Raw genomic sequence first — 18815 nt, 5'->3', positions numbered from 1 at the left:
TCAGCCTCATCATAATCGTCCTCATTCATGTTTTCATCATCATCATCCTCATCATCTTCATCAGGAAGAGTTGGATCACACAGCTCAGCATCATCTCTGATGCTCACATCCTTATACTGTGGATGAATCTGCTTGAGTTTATGCAGTGCTTGCACAAGTTTAGACCAGCTTACAGTCTGAAACAGCTGATGACCTTTGTAAGACAAGCGTCTCTTCAATTTTACTCTGATCACCTGAGAATTAATTCTCAGTCGAGGTAGTGTTTCAACAGTTTCCTGTACCTCTGATGGGACACAGACCACATTTCCTCTAATTGCTCTTTGTCTGCCTTTGGGAAGAGGAATGATCTTGGCAAATGGTATGCACTTGGCTATGAGATGTCTCTCCAGTATGTTGAGATCAGAAAGTTCAGCTGGAATATCAGCAAGATCCAACTTATTGGCAACAGCAAGTGCTGGCATGGATCCATTTTTAAGATGATCGTGGCAGGTGTGACATATCCACTCTCTCTTTCTCTCATCAGGCACTTTGCACTGCTCATTTCTGCAGTTTTCATCACAAACATGAACAAACTTTCCTGTCAAACATGTTGCAACTACATGTGGGTTTTTGACATACTTTGACCTTGTGCAGGGTCGCACTTGGTTTGGAAATGAAGCCTTGAAGCATACAGTACATGGGTATGATGGTCCAGCTTTGATTTGTGATTTGAACACAGATATGGCCTCGTTGATCACACTGTTGTCACTCTCTTGGGTTTGTCTGTTCACCCATCTGTATTTCCTTTTTATTTTCATTGCACATCTCATGTTGTGCATAATCCTGAATGCAAGATTACTTTGATACCTGTCTCGCATTAGTTGTTTCATTAGTTGTCTGTGTCTTACTCTGAATGCATTGTCACGTGCATAACGCTGAGTCACTCGAGATCTCTGTCTCTCTCTGAATTCAGGGTTTTCTTGATACCTTTTAGTTATATAGTTTTTTTGTTTTTGTCTAAAGTCAGCATTGTCACAGTAGCGTCTTTTAATATATTGTTGTTGTTTCTTTCTGAATTCATCGTTCTCACAGTAGCGTCTTTTAATATATTGTTGTTGTTTCTTTCTGAATTCATCGTTCTCACAGTAGCGTCTTTTAATATATTGTTGTTGTTTCTTTCTGAATTCATCGTTCTCACAGTAGCGTCTTTTAATATATTGTTGTTGTTTCTTTCTGAATTCATCGTTCTCACAGTAGCGTCTTTTAATATATTGTTGTTGTTTCTTTCTAACTGTAGCATTCTCAGAAAAACGTTTTTTAACATATTGTTTTTGTTTCTTTCTGAATTCATCATTTTCACAGTAACGTCTTTTCATATACTGTTGTTGTTTTTGTTTAACTTCAGGATTGTTTTTATATGTCTCGCTTGCGCAAGATTTTTTCTTTTCTTTGTAATCTTTATTTGAAGCATACTTTTGTTGTTCTCTCCTTTTTTGGTTTTCTTTTCTCTGATTTCTGGGTTTCTCTGATGCCATTAATCTTCTTTTCATTTTGTGCCTTTGTTGTTTATTAACTTTTTTCAGTTTTTGTAAAACTATATCAGAAAGGTCACAGGCAGCAACATTTGTTATGGCAGCATTTGATTGACATGAAAAAGCATCACTTGATGGAAGGAAACTTAATTCACTGCATAGTTCTTCAGTTGGTATATTAGGAGGTTCATTCTGATCTTCATATGATGTGAACTGAGTCACGTGAACTTCTTTTTGTTTCACCGGTGGCGTACAAATGGACATTTGACAAAAGATGTTCTCAGTCAGATCAGTCGTTGTGTTTCTCCTTGGAGTAGAGGAGTTTGCTTCATCAACAGTTGTATCAGAGTGAGTAGATGCCACAGCAGTGGCAGCTGTTGGTCTGCAGACTGTGTCTGTGATAGTATCACTCAGGTTGACTGTGCTCATACTGTAGAACTGCACAGGCTTCAGTTCATAGTTACAAGAGGGTGATATCTCCATCATTTCATAAGAATCTTGGATCCTCTTAATCATGTCACTGAGGAGTGTGAATTTCAGCATCACAGCTGTACCACGATTACGTGACTGTAGTAATAGAGGAAGACCACTGGGTGTTCTGGAGTGTGGATCAAAGAAACCATATTTGCCTGATGTGGATCTGAACACTGCGATACACAATCCACTCATAATCAATAAGGCATACTGCACATCTGACAACAGGCAGCTCAGTCCTGCTTCTAAGCTGAGAAAGGTATCTACTGCTTCCTCTGGAGGTTCTTCAAATGTCCCATACCGGGAAGGCTGTGTCATGTCGACATCATACATAGACCAGCGAGCATCAACTTTGTCTGGCAGCTCATCGGTTGCCAAATGAATATTTTTAGGAAATCTTTTCTTGGCCTCTTTGTACATCACATCACCTTTATCCAAGACCAGATTAAGGTCAGCTGTAGTCATGTTTTCATTCTCATGAAGGAAAGCAAGAAATGTGAGTGAGTTACATGTGCACTGCTTGTTTCTGGAGTCTCCATATTTAGGATGAGCCTGGCTGCGAGATGCACAGACATGTATAACAGAGGGCTGGTTTTCAAGGTTCACTCTTTCTGCATGAGATGGTCCTGCCACATCACTGTGACAGCCTCTTTTCAAAAAGTCAGCATAACCCACCTGTGGGGCACTTGACACCTCATGTTGTTCATTAACTTTATGCTGCAGTCCACTCTTTACAGCATCAGCATAAGATACCTGTTGTACATGTGCAGGAACATGTTGACCTGCCTGTTTGACACTGTCAGAATTGGTCTTTGTAGACACACTGTCTTCTGCAGAGCTCTGAGGAAAATCAAACTCAGCTTGTTCACATGTTGGTACTTTGTGAAACTCATGAAACTTTTTCCAGCGTTGTTTTGCAGCTTGTGACTTTTTCTGCTTCCTTGGCATTTTCACACACCTGCAAGTGTTTCTTAGTCTTTAGAAAATATGTTCACAAGATAAGAGTGGCACACACCAGGAGATGTTGTCTTTGTTTTTATATTTCAGTTTTTATTTGTCTTAAACAGTTGTCTTTCGTTTGACAGTTTGTTCTTCAGTTGAGAGAATATTATGCACTCTCTTTATTGGCTTGGCATTTTTCAGCAGCAAGCCAAGAGTGAAAAACAGGTAGAGAGAAAATTTAGAAGAGAGAACAGGCAGAGCAGGAGAGACACGGCTGGGAAATCACAATCAAACCGTGAATTAGTTTTCTTTGTTCAGTTTGTTCTCAGGTAGAGGCAATATATGCACTCTTTATTGCTTTAATGGCTTGGCGTTTTTCAGCAGCAAGCCAAGAGTGAAAAACAGGTAGAGAGAAAATTTAGCAGTGAGAACAGACAGAGCAGGAGAGACACGGCTTTAAATCAAACCGCAGATTTTTCTTTGTTTGTTCAGTTTGTTCATAGGTTGAGGCAAAATATGCACTCTTTATTGCTTTGTTGGCTTGGCGTTTTTCAGCAGCAAGCCAAGAGTGAAAAACAGGTAGAGAGAAAATTTAGCAGAGAGAACAGACAGAGCAGGAGAGACACGGCTTTAAATCAAACCGCAAAAGGATTGTTGGTTTGGCAAAATTTCTCACAAACCACAGAGTGAAATACAGATGGAAAGAAGGCAGAGACAATAGGTGGAGCAGGACAGAGGATAGAGGGGTTGGGGGGTTGGGATGTGAGAGAGAAGACTGGAGATCTGGTCCTTGTTCTTCTTCTTCTACACACTCTGAACAAAAAACAAGAAAAAAAAATAATTTTATTAAAATTATATCACATGGTAATTGTATGAACTAAATGTGACTACTGCAAAAGGACAAAACAAATATTCAAGCTAAACTGTTGTCGGCTGCCATGTGCAAAAAGTTGCATAATTGGGCACTTTTTAAAAGAATAAATATTTAATTAAATTCAGCAATAATATTTTTAAATACAAATATGATTGAGTGAATCATTAATTAATCACATGTAGTGTGACTACAAAAATGTACGAAAAAAATATTTTAGCCCAATTGTTAAGCTGCACTTATGTGTATTTATTATAAAATTGTGTTTAAAAGGTCTAGCACAAAGTTTGAACCCATCACTTTACAGCTTATATTAGTCATATAATTTTTTTATTTTGGTCTACTTCTCTTACAGTATGTGCACACCTACCAGGCAAAGCACAGTGTCAGTCAGGTTCCTGAAAGAAACGAGAAATAATACGTTAGTTGTCTGTACAGTGTTATCAGACTAACAGAAATACAAAGCCCACACGACATGATACACTGAACTTCTAGTCAGCAGGGTAATTATAGAGTAATATAGCACACCAACTGATACAGCAGTCATTTTACAATTCAAACTAGTTAACTGAAGTATTGCCACTTATGTAAGGCTACTGTTAGACTGTTACTAGCCTTAGCATTGCTGCTAGCGCTAGCATTCCGGCTAGCATTAGCACTTCAGTTAGTGTTAGCATTGCAGCTAGCGTTAGCATTGCAGCTAGCGTTAGCATTGCAGCTAGCGTTAGCAATGCTGCTAGCGCTAGCAATGCTGCTAGCGCTAGCACTCTTACTGTTAAAACTGAGCCACAATGGCAATAATAAAGCTAATTTCTTACTTTTGTCTCACTGACCGGCAAGAAATATCACAGGAATATTATTTTTGTCAGTTAACAACTGCTAAGGCTAGTGTTAGCACTATAGCTAGCGTTAGCATTGTTGCTAGCATTAGCATTGAAGCTAGCGTTAGCACTGCTGCTAACAGCAAAACGTAATAAACGTATATAAATGATAGCGAAGGTTATTCTTTTTTCTTTCTTTCTTCTTTGAATTGTTTTTAACTCTGTTGGACTTGATATGTGAGTTTAAATGTCAAACATGTATTTTTTCCATCATAAAAATAAAACACTGCAGTACTGAGTGTACTGTACTTACCACAGCAGAGAGCAAAGCGGAATGACGACAGTTGGTCCAGTGATAGGTTAAAAACAGATGAGGCGTTCAGGTGGTGCTTGGAAATTTGACCATCAGTTTGAACAGCAATAATGAGCATATACATGTCTGTGTGTTGGTCTCTGTGTGTGACAGACATAGAGAGATAGAGGGAAAAAATACACTATACTAGTGTAAAAATTGGTCCTTTTTGCCCAAGTATAAGCGAATGAGTGACATACAGAAAAACAGGGCAACTGGCATTAAATGAGCAAATAAAAAGTATTAAATCTTGAACTGTTTTGTGGGTTTTATTTTAAGACTACTTTGAGTATATTCGTGGGGAGATAAACTATACAGACTATAAACAGAGACATTAAATGAGATTAGGTTAGTGAAACGTTAGTTAAAAGGTGGGGAAATTAACTACAGACCGATAGATGCTGAGAGCTTTAATTATCCAGTCAGAAAGGATGATTTTGAAGTCATCAACTGACTCCAACTGCCCAGATCTGAAAAACCTTTGTGCCAATCACAATGCTCTACTTAGTTGGCATATACTAACTAGTGACAAACTATTAATCTGTGGCAAAACCCTGTCAAATCTGTCTTATTGTACTTTTGAAAAAGTTAATCTTACTACAATCTAACATTTTTAGGTTTAACCTTGGCAGAGTGAGAGAGAGCTCGTTAAGCAGGCAGGTGTGAGCCTGGTTGCTATAGTGACAATGGCTCCATACACACGACACAGACATGCGCCTCACTTTTGCTGCTTAAAATGAACAGAAAAGTCAGGCCGAAACAAATCGTTCCCAAATTAAAAGTACAAGTCGTATTGACAAAATTCTTTCACCGTGAGCGACAGCAGCTTCTAGTCTACCAAATTCTCAGTTTTCATGCCTGTGGAGTTTATTATATGGACGTGGTGACAGTGTAAAGACACCATGCTCTTCTGATTTTCAAACGAACCTTCTGAGCCATTTTAACATTAGAGTCTATGGAAGAGTTGGAAGGAGGAGGCTGTGCATTGGTGACATTTATGAAAGAACCGTAACACCTAGGACAATAGTAAACACATTGGATGAAAGAGGACAGCCATGGCTACGTTTTGAGGGTAAAATCATACCTGTAGAGCAAACGCTGTGGACACAGCAGCAGTTTTAAAAAAGATTTTAAGATTAATTTTTTTGCTCCTCTCACTCTAGCAGTTGAGCTGTCTCACTCTAGCCCCAACATTCCGTCCCATACACACCCATTATAAATTTTGAAACGGGTGAAAAAACATCATGAAACTTAAACTGGAACTGAAGAAAAAGTATAATAGATATTGAAAAGATAAATACAAGTTGAATAGTTGAATGTCTTGTCTTCGTTTTAAAGTTTGAATGGTGGCTCTATGTCAATGTATGTGGAAGTAGTAAGAGTTTAAAAATGAATAAGTTGAATGAGAATTTGAAGGGTCTCCCCATTGAAATACATGGGAAATTTTGGGAAATTTTTGTTGAATAAAGTTGAATAAAATTAAAAATATAAATGTTAAAAATATGAAAAATAGAAGCAGTGTTGTCCAAAAGAATAGGAATCTAACGGTGTTTGAATGGTTTTTCTAAGTTGAACGGTTTTGAAGGAGTAGGATTACAAAAAACGTACGGAATAGATAAAATATAATAATAATAATAATAATAAAGATTTGAATAACAATACTGTGAATGCTTTTCAAGCATTCACACTAATAATAATAAAGATTAGAAGAACAATACTGTGAATGCTTTTCAAGCATTCACACTAATAACACCAGTCAATATCAATGTAATGAGAAATTTCTCTGCTGAATCATCTAGTCCCCCCTGCTAATCTTCAATTTCCCTTCATATAATTTACATCAAATTCTACCATTTTAGAATCCTGCTTTCCCCAAAGTTGGTTTAGGAAGCATTCTCCTCAGTAATCTCCTCAGGGGACGCCTACTCCTATTCAAAAAAAGGTTCCTTGTAAAATGTTGCACGTGACTTAACCATGTTCGAGTTGACATATCGGCGACATGAGGCGATCGTGGCTCAAGAGTTGGGAGTTCGCCTTGTAATCGGAAGGTTGCCGGTTCGAGCCCCGGCTTGGACAGTCTCGGTCGTTGTGTCCTTGGGCAAGACACTTCACCCGTTGCCTACTGGTGGTGGTCAGAGGGCCCGGTGGCGCCAGTGTCCGGCAGCCTCGCCTCTGTCAGTGCGCCCCAGGGTGGCTGTGGCTACAATGTAGCTTGCCATCACCAGTGTGTGAATGTGTGCGTGAATGGGTGGATGACAGGTTGTGTAAAGCGCTTTGGGGTCCTTAGGGACTAGAAAAGCGCTATACAAATACAGGCCATTTACCATATCTGGCTGGCAATGACTCAGATTGCCTTTTACACAATAACATCTCCATAAATTATGGAGAAAAAGTTTTCTGTATGCCTGAAAGTGGAATTTTTTTCATAAGTTGACATTTTAAATAAGCAGTTTTATGTGTCTATAAACGTGTGCACATTTGTTTAGCAGTCCTTGGGTAAATTCCAGCTGATGGACTCCACTATCATGCAAAAACTGGCAACATCAACAACACACACAGACAAAAACAGGAGTATTTTAGAATGGGATCCAGATTCCTATTGATACCAGCATAGCTGAGGCCTTACAGAGCACATGTTCTCACATTTCTAACCAGACAAAGGAGACATAATGTATGGTGATGAAGTTTCAGAAGAGGAACATAAGAAAAGCACAGACAAAATAAGGTGACAAAGAGTAGAAGAGAAGATGTGTGTGATTAGCTGGGAATGATCCAGTACTGGTGGCAAACAGCATGAATTACACATGTGTGTGTATTTGTGTGTGTGCTCCGATAACTCTGGAACTCTAGGGTTCAGAATATACTGCTTTGAAAATAATGGAGATTCATTTGTCAAGATGTGTATATATATATATATAGCATTCCATATGCTATATGGCTCTTGTGGCAACCAGGTAAGTTTGGATTTGCTTCCACTTGTTGTTTCCCAATGAGTGGAAATAGGAATTCTTTCCAACATTTGCTTTTTTTAATCAAACAAAAAACCCAGGATACCTGCGTATTAGTAAATACATAATTATATCTTATTTTTCATACAGTGAGTACTTCTAATCCCAATTCTGAGGGACAGAGAACAAGCATCATCAGTAAACTTAAACATACATTTAAGTTTAAATATATAACTTCATTTTATTTGGTTAGACTATTTTTGGTTGTAAAGGAGGGTAAAGGTAATATTAAAGTATTTACCTTACAATGCAAAAATGTCCTGAGGAAGAAAAAAAGGTGTACAGAGTGTGTGTGTGTGTGTATGGGTGTTTGTGCGTGACAGGTGGTGAGGGAGTGAACAGGTCAGTGACAAAACCAAGCTAGCACAGAGGCGGGGTATAGAGGGGTGGGTCCAAGCTCAGAATGGCCATCCGAGACCATTGGCTATAAAAGAGGAACTCAGTCCTCTCAGCTTCACAGGCACTCAGGAAATTCTACCAACTGTGTGTGTGTGTGTGTGTTTGTGTCATTTCTCACAGTCTCTTCAACCTGTGACAAGAAGACATGGGCTGGCAAAAGCATTATCTGGATAAACTGTCCCGCTTCTTCCAGATCCGCAACCTGCTGCTTCGTCAAGCCCTGGCAGAGTGTCTTGGCACTCTCATCCTTGTGGTAAGTGCATGTTTGTGTGTGGAAGCGTAAGAATGTGTGCACCTGTGTCTGTGCGTGTATGCATGGAATTCATGTATAATCTCAACACAACATTAAAACAATATTCATCCTTTAAATAATGCTATCTATTATGAATAACCCCTGCTCACCTGTTATATACATATATATGTGTGTGTGTGTTTGTGTGTAGGATCCCAGAGGCGCAACCTCACCCTTTCTTCACATAAAAAGGAGTTATATATGTGCACATGAACATGGAAGTTAATACATGCAAAGTAATGATGATAATTCAGTATGAGGAACAGCACATTTGTTATTGTTGTTTTTGTTTTCAGTATCAGTATTAAAGACAGAGGCCGACAAAAGATGAAATAGAATTTTATCTTGCATTGTCTCAAACATAAAGGTTAAAATAGGCATCAAAACAATAACTGTGAGGTGGACAACTTTTGCTTGCTAACTGAAATATATAGATATACTGTAGAAATATAGACTCCAGAGTATACCATTAAAAGTTGTTTATTTTGAAATGACGCCAAGAATAAAATGGATTTTACAGTTAATAATTTAAATTCTAGCAGGCAGCGTATTCTTTTAATGACTAAACATGATTAATCTTGCAGCACAATGTGATCTGTAAACCTGATAATAACCTGATAATAAACTCACAGAAGCAGGCTACCCCTGATTAAAATATCCCGTGTATGTACATATATATGATCTACATTTGTTTTGAGCACTTTGGATTGATCTATGTTAAATCATTATGGGAAATTAGAAATATTTGACCTGTAATGGTGTAACTCTTGGTGTGACTACTGATAGTACACAAAGGTGTGGTGAAGTTATTCATCAGGACACGTTCAGTGGCAGAATAATAGGTGCCACATTTTTCTTATGCAATAATATCTTGCGTAAAAATTCCTCTTTCTTCTTAATTTTTGTTTGTGATTTTCAATGCCTCCAGATGAACTCATGCTCACTGGGTGTGTGCAGCCGTGCGTGTTTTAATATTGTCTGAAATTCATGGTAGATTTGCTCACAAATTGACCATTGCATATGGAAAAAATTAGTTCTAGTCAAAGGCATTTAAAATATGTCATGAACTGACTGAGTAACTTTTCTGTTAGTATAGCGTGCTTAAATGCCTCATCACTGAGTCTAAACTGGCTTTGACCTTGGAAGCCATTTAGCAGCAGCAGCATCAGCAGCAGATTGTGTCTTTGGTTGCCACTGGTGTGCTAAACCCATGTGAAGGTGGAATCCATTTTCCACTTCAAAAGCAGTCTGCTTTCATCTGGAGAGTAGCTGTTGGAATTCCTCTAAGGCTCTTCATCCTGATTTTAAAAAGATCCCACAGAGACCGGTTTCAGGCCTCTCACTCCCAGACAAATCCTAAGTGTCTGTTTCAGTTGGCTGACTGCTCTGCAGTTCTTTTATAAGCTCCCTGACTGTGCTAACATTTGGCACTATAGATGTATGAAATGCTGAATCGGCAACTTGAATGTTTGTTGCTGGGTTGCAGTTAAGCTACATTATGACAGAAACATATGAAGTAACTGTAATTTGTGAAAAGAGCACAGAATCACTGAATATGAGCACTTCTAGAAGTGCTTCTGCAAGCTGGAAGTAGCTCTCCCTGTGTCCAAATTTAGTATCAGATTTAAATGAGACCTTTCTGGTGGAATGCGATCTAAATCAGGAAATGGACACTCACAAGCTAATGGCTGATCATTTGTAATCCAGTGCCTATGACATTAAGAAGTATCAAAAAGACTTTGTTCACACTCCTAAAAATAAAACAGCTAAGCACAATTCTAGCATAAGACTCAGCTATATCCTATTTTTCCAGCAACGGCTGGTCTCATCGTAGGAGGAGAGTTTACACTGAGCACAGTGATAATGAGCACTCCTCAGGCGCCAGTCCCTCTAAAGGCGGTTCCCTCAGACTAACCTCAACGTCATCTGATCTCAGTGAAAAGAATCCTCTTCATGGGGCTTAGAGCACAGAAGCCTAAGCATGGACGCTTACATACTACACTTACAAGCACATCCAAAGAACACTCATGGATATATGCACAAATATAATCACGAGGTACTCTGAACACACAGTTTGACATATCCTGTTTGGTGCTGTTCCATCCAGCCATCCATCCATCTTCTTCCACTTATCTGGGGCCAGGTCGCAAGGGGCACCAGCCTAAGCGGAGGGGCAAGACCTCCCTCTCCCCAGCCACCTCGTCCAGCTTATCCAGGGGAACATCAAGGCGTTCCCTGGCCATCTGAGGGATATAATCTCTCCAGTGCGTCCTTGGTCTGCCCCAGGGCCTCCTCCCGGTGGGACGTGCCCGGAACACCTCACCCTGGTGCTGTTGATAAAGAAAAATGTTCCCAAACCATCTTTATCCTCTTTCCAAGTGGATTAGGACTTGTTTTTCCCCCTTCTTGGATAAATCACTTGGGAATAATGACAGTTCCCCTCCGATCAAGGTCAACATACTGACCTTTCTGTACATGTAGTGTAGTCTTCTCCTGCCTGCCCTTGTTAAAACAATGGATTTCATTCAGAGCAGGTCTCATTCAGTGGGTTTTTGTTTTACAGGTCTCACAAATAATGATCACATTCTTTAATCTCACCTTGACTGACTAACAGGGCCTCTAATGTACAATACTTATATTGTGAGATGCTGAGTATGGTTGATGTCGTACACAAAACTTTGTAAAGTCTTGATATGCAGAATGCATTTCTCAGAGCAATTGGAAAGGTTTTCTTCATTTCAAACAAAAGTCAATGCAACAAACGGACAGAAAACATTTAGTCAAATTTAAATAGACCCATTTAAACAAAAACACACATTGAATTTTTCATTATATTAACTGTTCTACAAGAGAAACAACCAAAAACTAGTGTATTCATTTATTGGGACCCAATTGAACTTGATTTCTCTGCTCTCTCTCCAGATGTTTGGCTGCGGTTCTGTGGCCCAGTTGGTGTTGAGCGGTGGTTCCCATGGTATGTTCCTTACTGTCAACTTTGCCTTCGGCTTTGCTGCTACGTTAGGCATCTTGGTCTGTGGCCAAATATCAGGTAAGCAAACTGATTTATTGATGTTTATGTTATGTAACATGTATTTAGAGCTTTTTTTGTTTTACTTTAGGCAAGGCTGTGATTTTGTGTGATTATGGACTGCACACACTGACATAATGTCAACATCTGCATTTGCAGGCGGCCATCTCAACCCAGCAGTAACTTTTGCCTTGTGTCTGCTTGGAAGAGAGCGCTGGAGAAAGTTTCCCATGTACTTCCTCTTTCAGACAATTGGTGCTTTCTTTGGTGCTGCTATTATTTTTGGCATGTACTATGGTAAGTGAAGACTTCTAGTGATGAGTCAGAATTATCTTATTATATAATTATTAGATAAATATACAATATATATATACACTCAACAAAAATATAAACGCAACACCTTTGTTACTGCTCCCATTCCCCATGGGATGGACGTAGAGACCTAAAATTCATTCCAGATACACAATATAACCATCCCTCCCAAACAGTGGTCACAAATCAGTCCAAATGTGTGGTAGTGGGCACATCTGCCATATTGAGATAATCCATCCCACCTCACAGGTGTGCCACATCAGGATGCTGATCTGACATCATGAGTAGTGCACAGGTGTACCTCAGACTGCCCACAACAAAAGGCCACCCTGGAATGTGCAGTTTTGTCTCACAGCAAAATGCCACAGATGCCACAAGCAATGAGGGAGCGTGCAACTGGCATGCTGACAGCAGGAATGTCAACCAGATCTGTCGCCCGTGCATTGAATGTTCATTTCTCAACCATAAGCCGTCTCCACAGGCGTTTCAGAGAATATGGCAGCACATCCAACCGGCCTCACAACCGCAGACCTCGTGTAACCACACCAGCCCAGGACCTCCACATCCAGCAGGTTCACCTCCAAGATCGTCTGAGACCAGCCACCCAGACAGCTGCTGGAACAATTGGTTTGCACAACCAAACAATTTCTGCACAAACTGTCAGAAACCGTCTCAGGGACGCTCAACTGCATGCCCGTCGTCCTCATCGGGGTCTTGACCTGACTCCAGCTCGTCGCCGTAACAGACATGTGTGGGCTAATGCTCACATTCGATGGCGTCTGGCACGTTGGAGAGGTGTGCGCTTCACGGATGAATCATGGTTCACATTGTTCAGGGCAGATGGCAGCTGAGAATGTCCCAGTTCTTGCATGGCCAGCATACTCACCGGACATGTCACCCATTGAGCATGTTCGGGATGTGCTTGACCGGCGTATACGACAGCGTGTACCAGTTCCCACGAATATCCAACAACCTCGCACAGCCATTGAAGTGGAGTGGACCAACATTCCACAGGCCACAATTGACAATCTGATAGACTCCATGCGACGATGTGTTGCACTGCATGAGGCAAATGGTGGTCACACCAGATACTGACCGGTTCTGGGTCCCCAGACCCCCAATAGCGCAAAAAACTGCACATTCCAGGGTGGCCTTTTGTTGTGGGCAGTCTGAGGTACACCTGTGCACTACTCATGATGTCAGATCAGCATCCTGATGTGGCACACCTGTGAGGTGGGATGGATTATCTCAATATGGCAGATGTGCCCACTACCACACATTTGGACTGATTTGTGACCACTGTTTGGGAGGGATGGTTATATTGTGTATCTGGAATGAATTTTAGGTCTCTACGTCCATCCCATGGGGAATGGGAGCAGTAACAAAGGTGTTGCGTTTATATTTTTGTTGAGTGTATATAATTATCATATCTTATTATTTAAGCAGCAACAACAGCAATAATTTAAAAAAAAAAACATCTTATTATTTGGATCCCATTAGATGCCCTGTGGGACCATCCTGCAAGTTTTAATGTGACTGGACCTGACGCCACAGCTGGCATCTTTGCTACTTATCCTGGAAACCATCTCACCCTTGTCAACGGTTTCTTTGATCAGGTAGTCTTTTGAAATGCAAACTGGTTTTATACACAAATTTTAAGAACAGAATATAGATGGGATTCCCTCTTACATTTCATTTTTACCACACAGATTATTGGCACAGCAGCACTGATAGTTTGCATTCTGGCCATTGTGGATCCTCACAACAACCCTATCCCCCAAGGGCTGGAGGCCTTCACTGTGGGATTTGTGGTTCTGGTCATTGGATTGTCTATGGGCTTTAATTCTGGCTATGCAGTGAATCCTGCCAGAGACCTCGGACCACGTCTTTTCACCGCTATAGCTGGTTGGGGGAGTGAGGTTTTCACGTCAGTGGACAGATTTGAACTACTTTTCCTTCACATTGCCTTTACAGTGATCCCTACTAACACTTACTAACTCTTATTCTGTCTCTGTCCAGGGTTAGACAAGGCTGGTTCCTGGTCCCTGTTTTTGCTCCATTCCTCGGTACCTTCATTGGTGTAATGATATACCAGCTGATGGTTGGTTTCCACATGGAAGGGGAAGTACGTGACAGGAAAGAGAGCACAGAGCAGGAGACTGTCCGACTCACCAATGTGACTTCCAAAGACAACTCCAGAGAGGCTGTGAAAGAAAGAAATGAGTGTTAGTCCGTTAGAGAGATGTCACTTAAAAAAAACATGCACTAAATACATAGTATCCCACCCTCACTTACTTCCTGACACAGCTATTGTTCTCAAACAATTGTTTCTGTTGGGACTTCTCCCCAGATAGATGTCAGGTTACCTTCTGTACAGTTGCATGTTTATGTGTCATAGTTTAGAGACTGACTGTGTGAATTTAAATATGAATTCAGAAGCAAAGAATTACATTAATTCTTTTATGACATGAACTTTCAGATTTTAGTATCTACAACACCAGACTTAACAGTATTGTATGCTTTACACCAATTTAATTTTAGATAATCTTTTTATGGAGTTTTACATACTTTATATTCTGTATATACTTAGTTAGATTAAAATATTTTTAAAAATCCTGTTCTGTGCTTTTCTCAGCCCATTTCAGTGGGATATTAAAACAATCAAACATAAGCATGTTCAAACATTTGTCTATCTTGTCTATATAATGAAAGTAGTACATTTCACTTAATGTAGGCGCCACTCAGTGACATTATCATACCTGTGCAAACTGTTGCCTCTGTTATCTTGGGTAGAGAGATTGTAGCGAGGGTTATAGGGATATAATCTTTCTACCCTTTACAAAGACAATCTTGAAGTAACTAAATCTGCTTCTTTCTTATATCCACACGTGTTTCATTTTTGACCAAATTTTCTAAATAAATGTTATTTAAAGATATTAAATTCCATTTCCATGCTTGAAACTAGTGTGAAAAAAAGTCTTATTTCATAGAAACATATTGCCTACGTTCATCGGTGTCTATTGATGGGTGTGTTTTTTATATCCTTTTTGTCCTTTACTAGGTGCCAGACTGGACAGTGACTCTTTAAATTTTGTATGTAGGTTGAGGGGAAATGCTTTTGAATGATTGCAGTAAAGTTCTCCTTTTTGTTTTTGCATAACGTAAGTGTGGTTCATGTTACTCTCCTGATATTCCTTTTTCCTGTTTGTCAGAAGTGCTTCTCATTTCTGAACGTGACTGTACTCTGATTACATGAGATAAAAAGTACAAAACATTGTCATAAAAATAAGCTAAAGTGACACATAAAGGTTCACTTCTCAGACAGACTAGCTTGCGCCTATCCCCTTCTGACAAACTAAATATATATCTTACAATAATGAACAATTGTGGGAGCAATGTATAAAAGAGTAATTCAGTACTTTGCCCTTCATACTCACTGTTTTCACTATAGCTAGGGCTACCAACAACGCCACCTTTGGAATTTCACCCAAAGAAATAAGTACTAACACCAGTAAGGTACACAGGTTTGTTCCACTAATATGAGGCAGGAGATGTGATTTCACAATTAAAAGTTATACTTCGTTACTCAAAGAAAACTTTTTTTAAAACTCTACACATTCAACCATAACGGGAATGGGGGTTGGTGTTCAGAACTGAGGATGGTCAACTTGACGGGGAGACGATTTCAACAAATAAAAAAGATAAATAGATCACCCCAGACACTTGTGAGCATGCACTCAACTGCGAAGAGAATCTGGCACCAACCACACACACAGCACATAATAAAAGTCAGCTGGGAAACCCTCCACCACCTTCAGCTCTCAGCCTGGAAGCAAAAGGGACGAAATCAGCAGGTTTATACACAAAAAAAGGATAAATTATACGTTAAACTTAATATTAACAAAATCCTTTCACAATTTACCTAACAACCGTTCCTTAACAAAAACTACAAAAGTTAAACAATACTTGATAAAATAAAAACAGTTCAAAATGAACCCCACCTCAGACACACAACCCATATACATTAAAATATTTAAGGCCCGGGTTAGGGAATCAAACTCAGTCGCTGCTCAACCAGCAGAATTTGTGCTTGTTTGTGCTTTTTCTGCCTTTAGGATTGTATTTTCTCTCTTCACTCACTAAGGTTAATTATGGAGTTCCACAGGGTTCAGTGCTAGGACCAGTTCTGTTTACATTATACATGCTTCCCTTAGGCAGCATCATTAGAAGGCATAGCATACATTTTCACTGCTATGCAGTTTACACTCAACTTTATCTTACGATGAAGACAGATAACACACACCAATTAGTTAAACTGCAGGAATGTCGTAAAGACATAAAGACCCAGATGAACTCTGATTTTCTGCTTCTTAATTCTGTGAGCAACATAGTGAGGAAATGGAAGACCACAGGGACGGTTCTAAGGCCTAAATCTTAGATAAGCAGAGGCAAATGATGATGAGAACAGTCATAGTCAACCCACACACCAGCTCCAAAGACCTGCAACATCATCTTCCTGCAGATGGTGTCACTGTGCATCGTTAAACTATTCAGCGCACTTTGCACAAGGAGATTCTGTACGGGAGAGTAATGCAGAAGAAGCCTTTTCTGCACACATGCCACAGAGTCGCTTGAGGTATGCTAAAGCACATTTGCACAAGCTTCATTTTGGAATAAGGTGCTGTGGACTGATGAAACTAGAGTTATTTGGGCATAACACGAGGCCATACACGTGGTGGAAACAGAACACAGCTTTCCAAGAGAAACACTTGCTGCCCACAGTAAAATGTGGTGGCGGTTCCATCATGCTGTGGGGCTGTGTGCCCAGTGCAGGTACTGGGAATCTTGTTAAAGTTGAGGGTCGCATGGATTCCAGTTGATATCAGCAGATTCTTGAGAACAATGTTCAAGAATCAGTGACAAAGTTGAAGTTGCGCCATGGCTGGATATTTCAATAAGACAATGACCCTAAACACTGCTCAAAATCTACTAAGGCATTCATGCAGAGGAACAAGTACAACATTCTGGAATGGCCGTCTCAGTCCCCAGACCTGAATATTATTGAAAATCTATGGTGTGACTTAAAGCAGGCTATCCATGAAACCATCAAACCTGTCAAATCGTTACACTTCTCAAATATCATTGTGTTCATCTGCTATATGGTATATTTAAATGAAATTGCTGATCCAAACAACCGATGATTTATGAAGGAAAATCATGAAAATTATCAAGGGTGCTCATACTTTTGTAATAACACTGTACAACGTCTTAAATAATCATGCCCCATCTTATCTTAATGACCTTATAGTACCACATAACCCCATTAGAGCACTTTGCTCTTTAGTTAGGGCTGGATCAGGTGACCCTGAATCCTCCTTTAGTTATGCTGCAATAGGTGTAGGCTGCTGGGGGATGCCCGTGATGCATTGAATTTTCTTTTTCAGTCACCTTTCTCACTCACTATGTCTTAACAGACCTCTCTGCATTGAATCATACTTGTTATTAATCTCTGACTCCCTTCCACAGCATGTCTTTCTCCTGTTTTCCTTCTCTCACCCCAACGAGTCGTGGCAGATGGCCTGCCCCTTCCTGAGCCTGGTTCTGCCAGAGGTTTCTTCCTGTTAAAAGGGAGTTTTTCCTTCCTGAAAACAGCCTATATTTTCAAATGGATAGGTTTATACCTTTTTCTTTTTTCTGTCTTAATGACAGATGTTAACATCTGAATTTTATTGAGTCGGCCTGTTTTTTTTGGGGGGGGGGGGGGGGGGGGGGGTTTCTGCATTAGCTGGCTTCACAGTTGGAAATAACTATTATGACAACAGCCGTTATCAGCTTTCTTATGTTGCTTTTTCCGTTTCAGACACTCTTTGCGCTCATAAGGTGCCTTTCATGCATCACATGACTCTTCTTCAACACAAACTAATCCCTAGGAGGGCGATCTACACCAGAGACTTTGATAAAATGTACACTACATGCCCCAATTTTTTCCAGTTATTTATTACAATTCAACTTGTTTAAGTCCAGTGAATAGCTTGAAATGGTACAAAGGGAAGTGGTGAACTGCCAGAGGTTTAAAAAAAAGTAACGTTAAAAGTGAAAAATTCTGTACATGTCCAAACTATACAAAAGACCTTTTACAGGGAACACAAAATGGGTTAACAATTTAAAGCTGTTCTGCAGCAATGGTTGATCGAACCTTGAAAGCTGGCGCTACTAATTCCTACAGGTGTTCCAACTTTTCTGGATTACTTACAACCCCCTCTTGTCTGCACAAAAGCAGTGTTGGAACAGACTGTGGTACCATACCCTTGTGAGCATCAGGTGAACAGTATTGTATTGCAGGAAAGAGGCAAGTAACAATGGAAGAGAGACACACCATCATAACACTTAAAAATGTAGGTCTTTCCTAAAGAGAAACTGCCAAATTCAAGGTGTCAGTACAATTTCCTTCACCATCAAAGGCACTCAGAAACTGGTCCAAACTCTGACAGGAAGCCACAACTGATAATACAAAGCCACAACTGAATCAGAGGACAAGTTTCTGAGAGTTAACAGCTTGCGTGATAGGTGGCTCACAGGGCAACACTTTCAAGCACAGTTTAATAGTGGTCAAAGTAAACAAGTCTCAGGTTCAACTGTGAGGAGAAGACTTTAAGTTGCAGGTTTGACAGGACGAGTGTGATGGTTTGGGGCTGTTTTGCTGGATTCAGGGTCATTGTCTTGTACAGAGTCAGAGGCACCCTGAACCAAAATGGCTACTGCGGCATTCTGCATTGCCATGCAATACCCTCTGGTATGCACCTAC

General features: G+C 40.0%; 1 protein-coding gene and 1 long non-coding RNA gene across 2 annotated transcripts; one reads left to right on the top strand and one right to left on the bottom strand.

The window, feature by feature from the left end:
* Positions 1-3103: 3103 nt before the first annotated feature.
* On the bottom strand, positions 3104-5666 carry LOC143421475 (uncharacterized). The gene is made up of 2 exons (XR_013101135.1): positions 4169-5666; positions 3104-3740 (listed from the first exon to the last, which is right to left on the bottom strand). It is a non-coding gene; the product is annotated as an uncharacterized LOC143421475 (long non-coding RNA).
* A 2771-nt stretch (positions 5667-8437) lies between these two features.
* LOC101467847 (aquaporin-3) lies at positions 8438-15128 on the top strand. The gene is made up of 6 exons (XM_014414023.3): positions 8438-8631; positions 11593-11719; positions 11858-11995; positions 13511-13626; positions 13720-13937; positions 14030-15128. The coding sequence occupies exons 1-6, from the start codon at positions 8524-8526 to the stop codon at positions 14238-14240; spliced, it is 918 nt and encodes a 305-aa protein (XP_014269509.1). The 5' UTR covers positions 8438-8523; the 3' UTR covers positions 14241-15128.
* The last annotated feature ends 3687 nt before the right edge of the window (positions 15129-18815 follow it).

Source organism: Maylandia zebra, linkage group LG12 (genome assembly GCF_041146795.1).
Source record: "Maylandia zebra isolate NMK-2024a linkage group LG12, Mzebra_GT3a, whole genome shotgun sequence".
NCBI lineage: Eukaryota > Metazoa > Chordata > Actinopteri > Cichliformes > Cichlidae > Maylandia > Maylandia zebra.
Note: the sequence above shows the minus strand (reverse complement) of the source record. Positions and strands in the feature narration are given on the sequence as shown.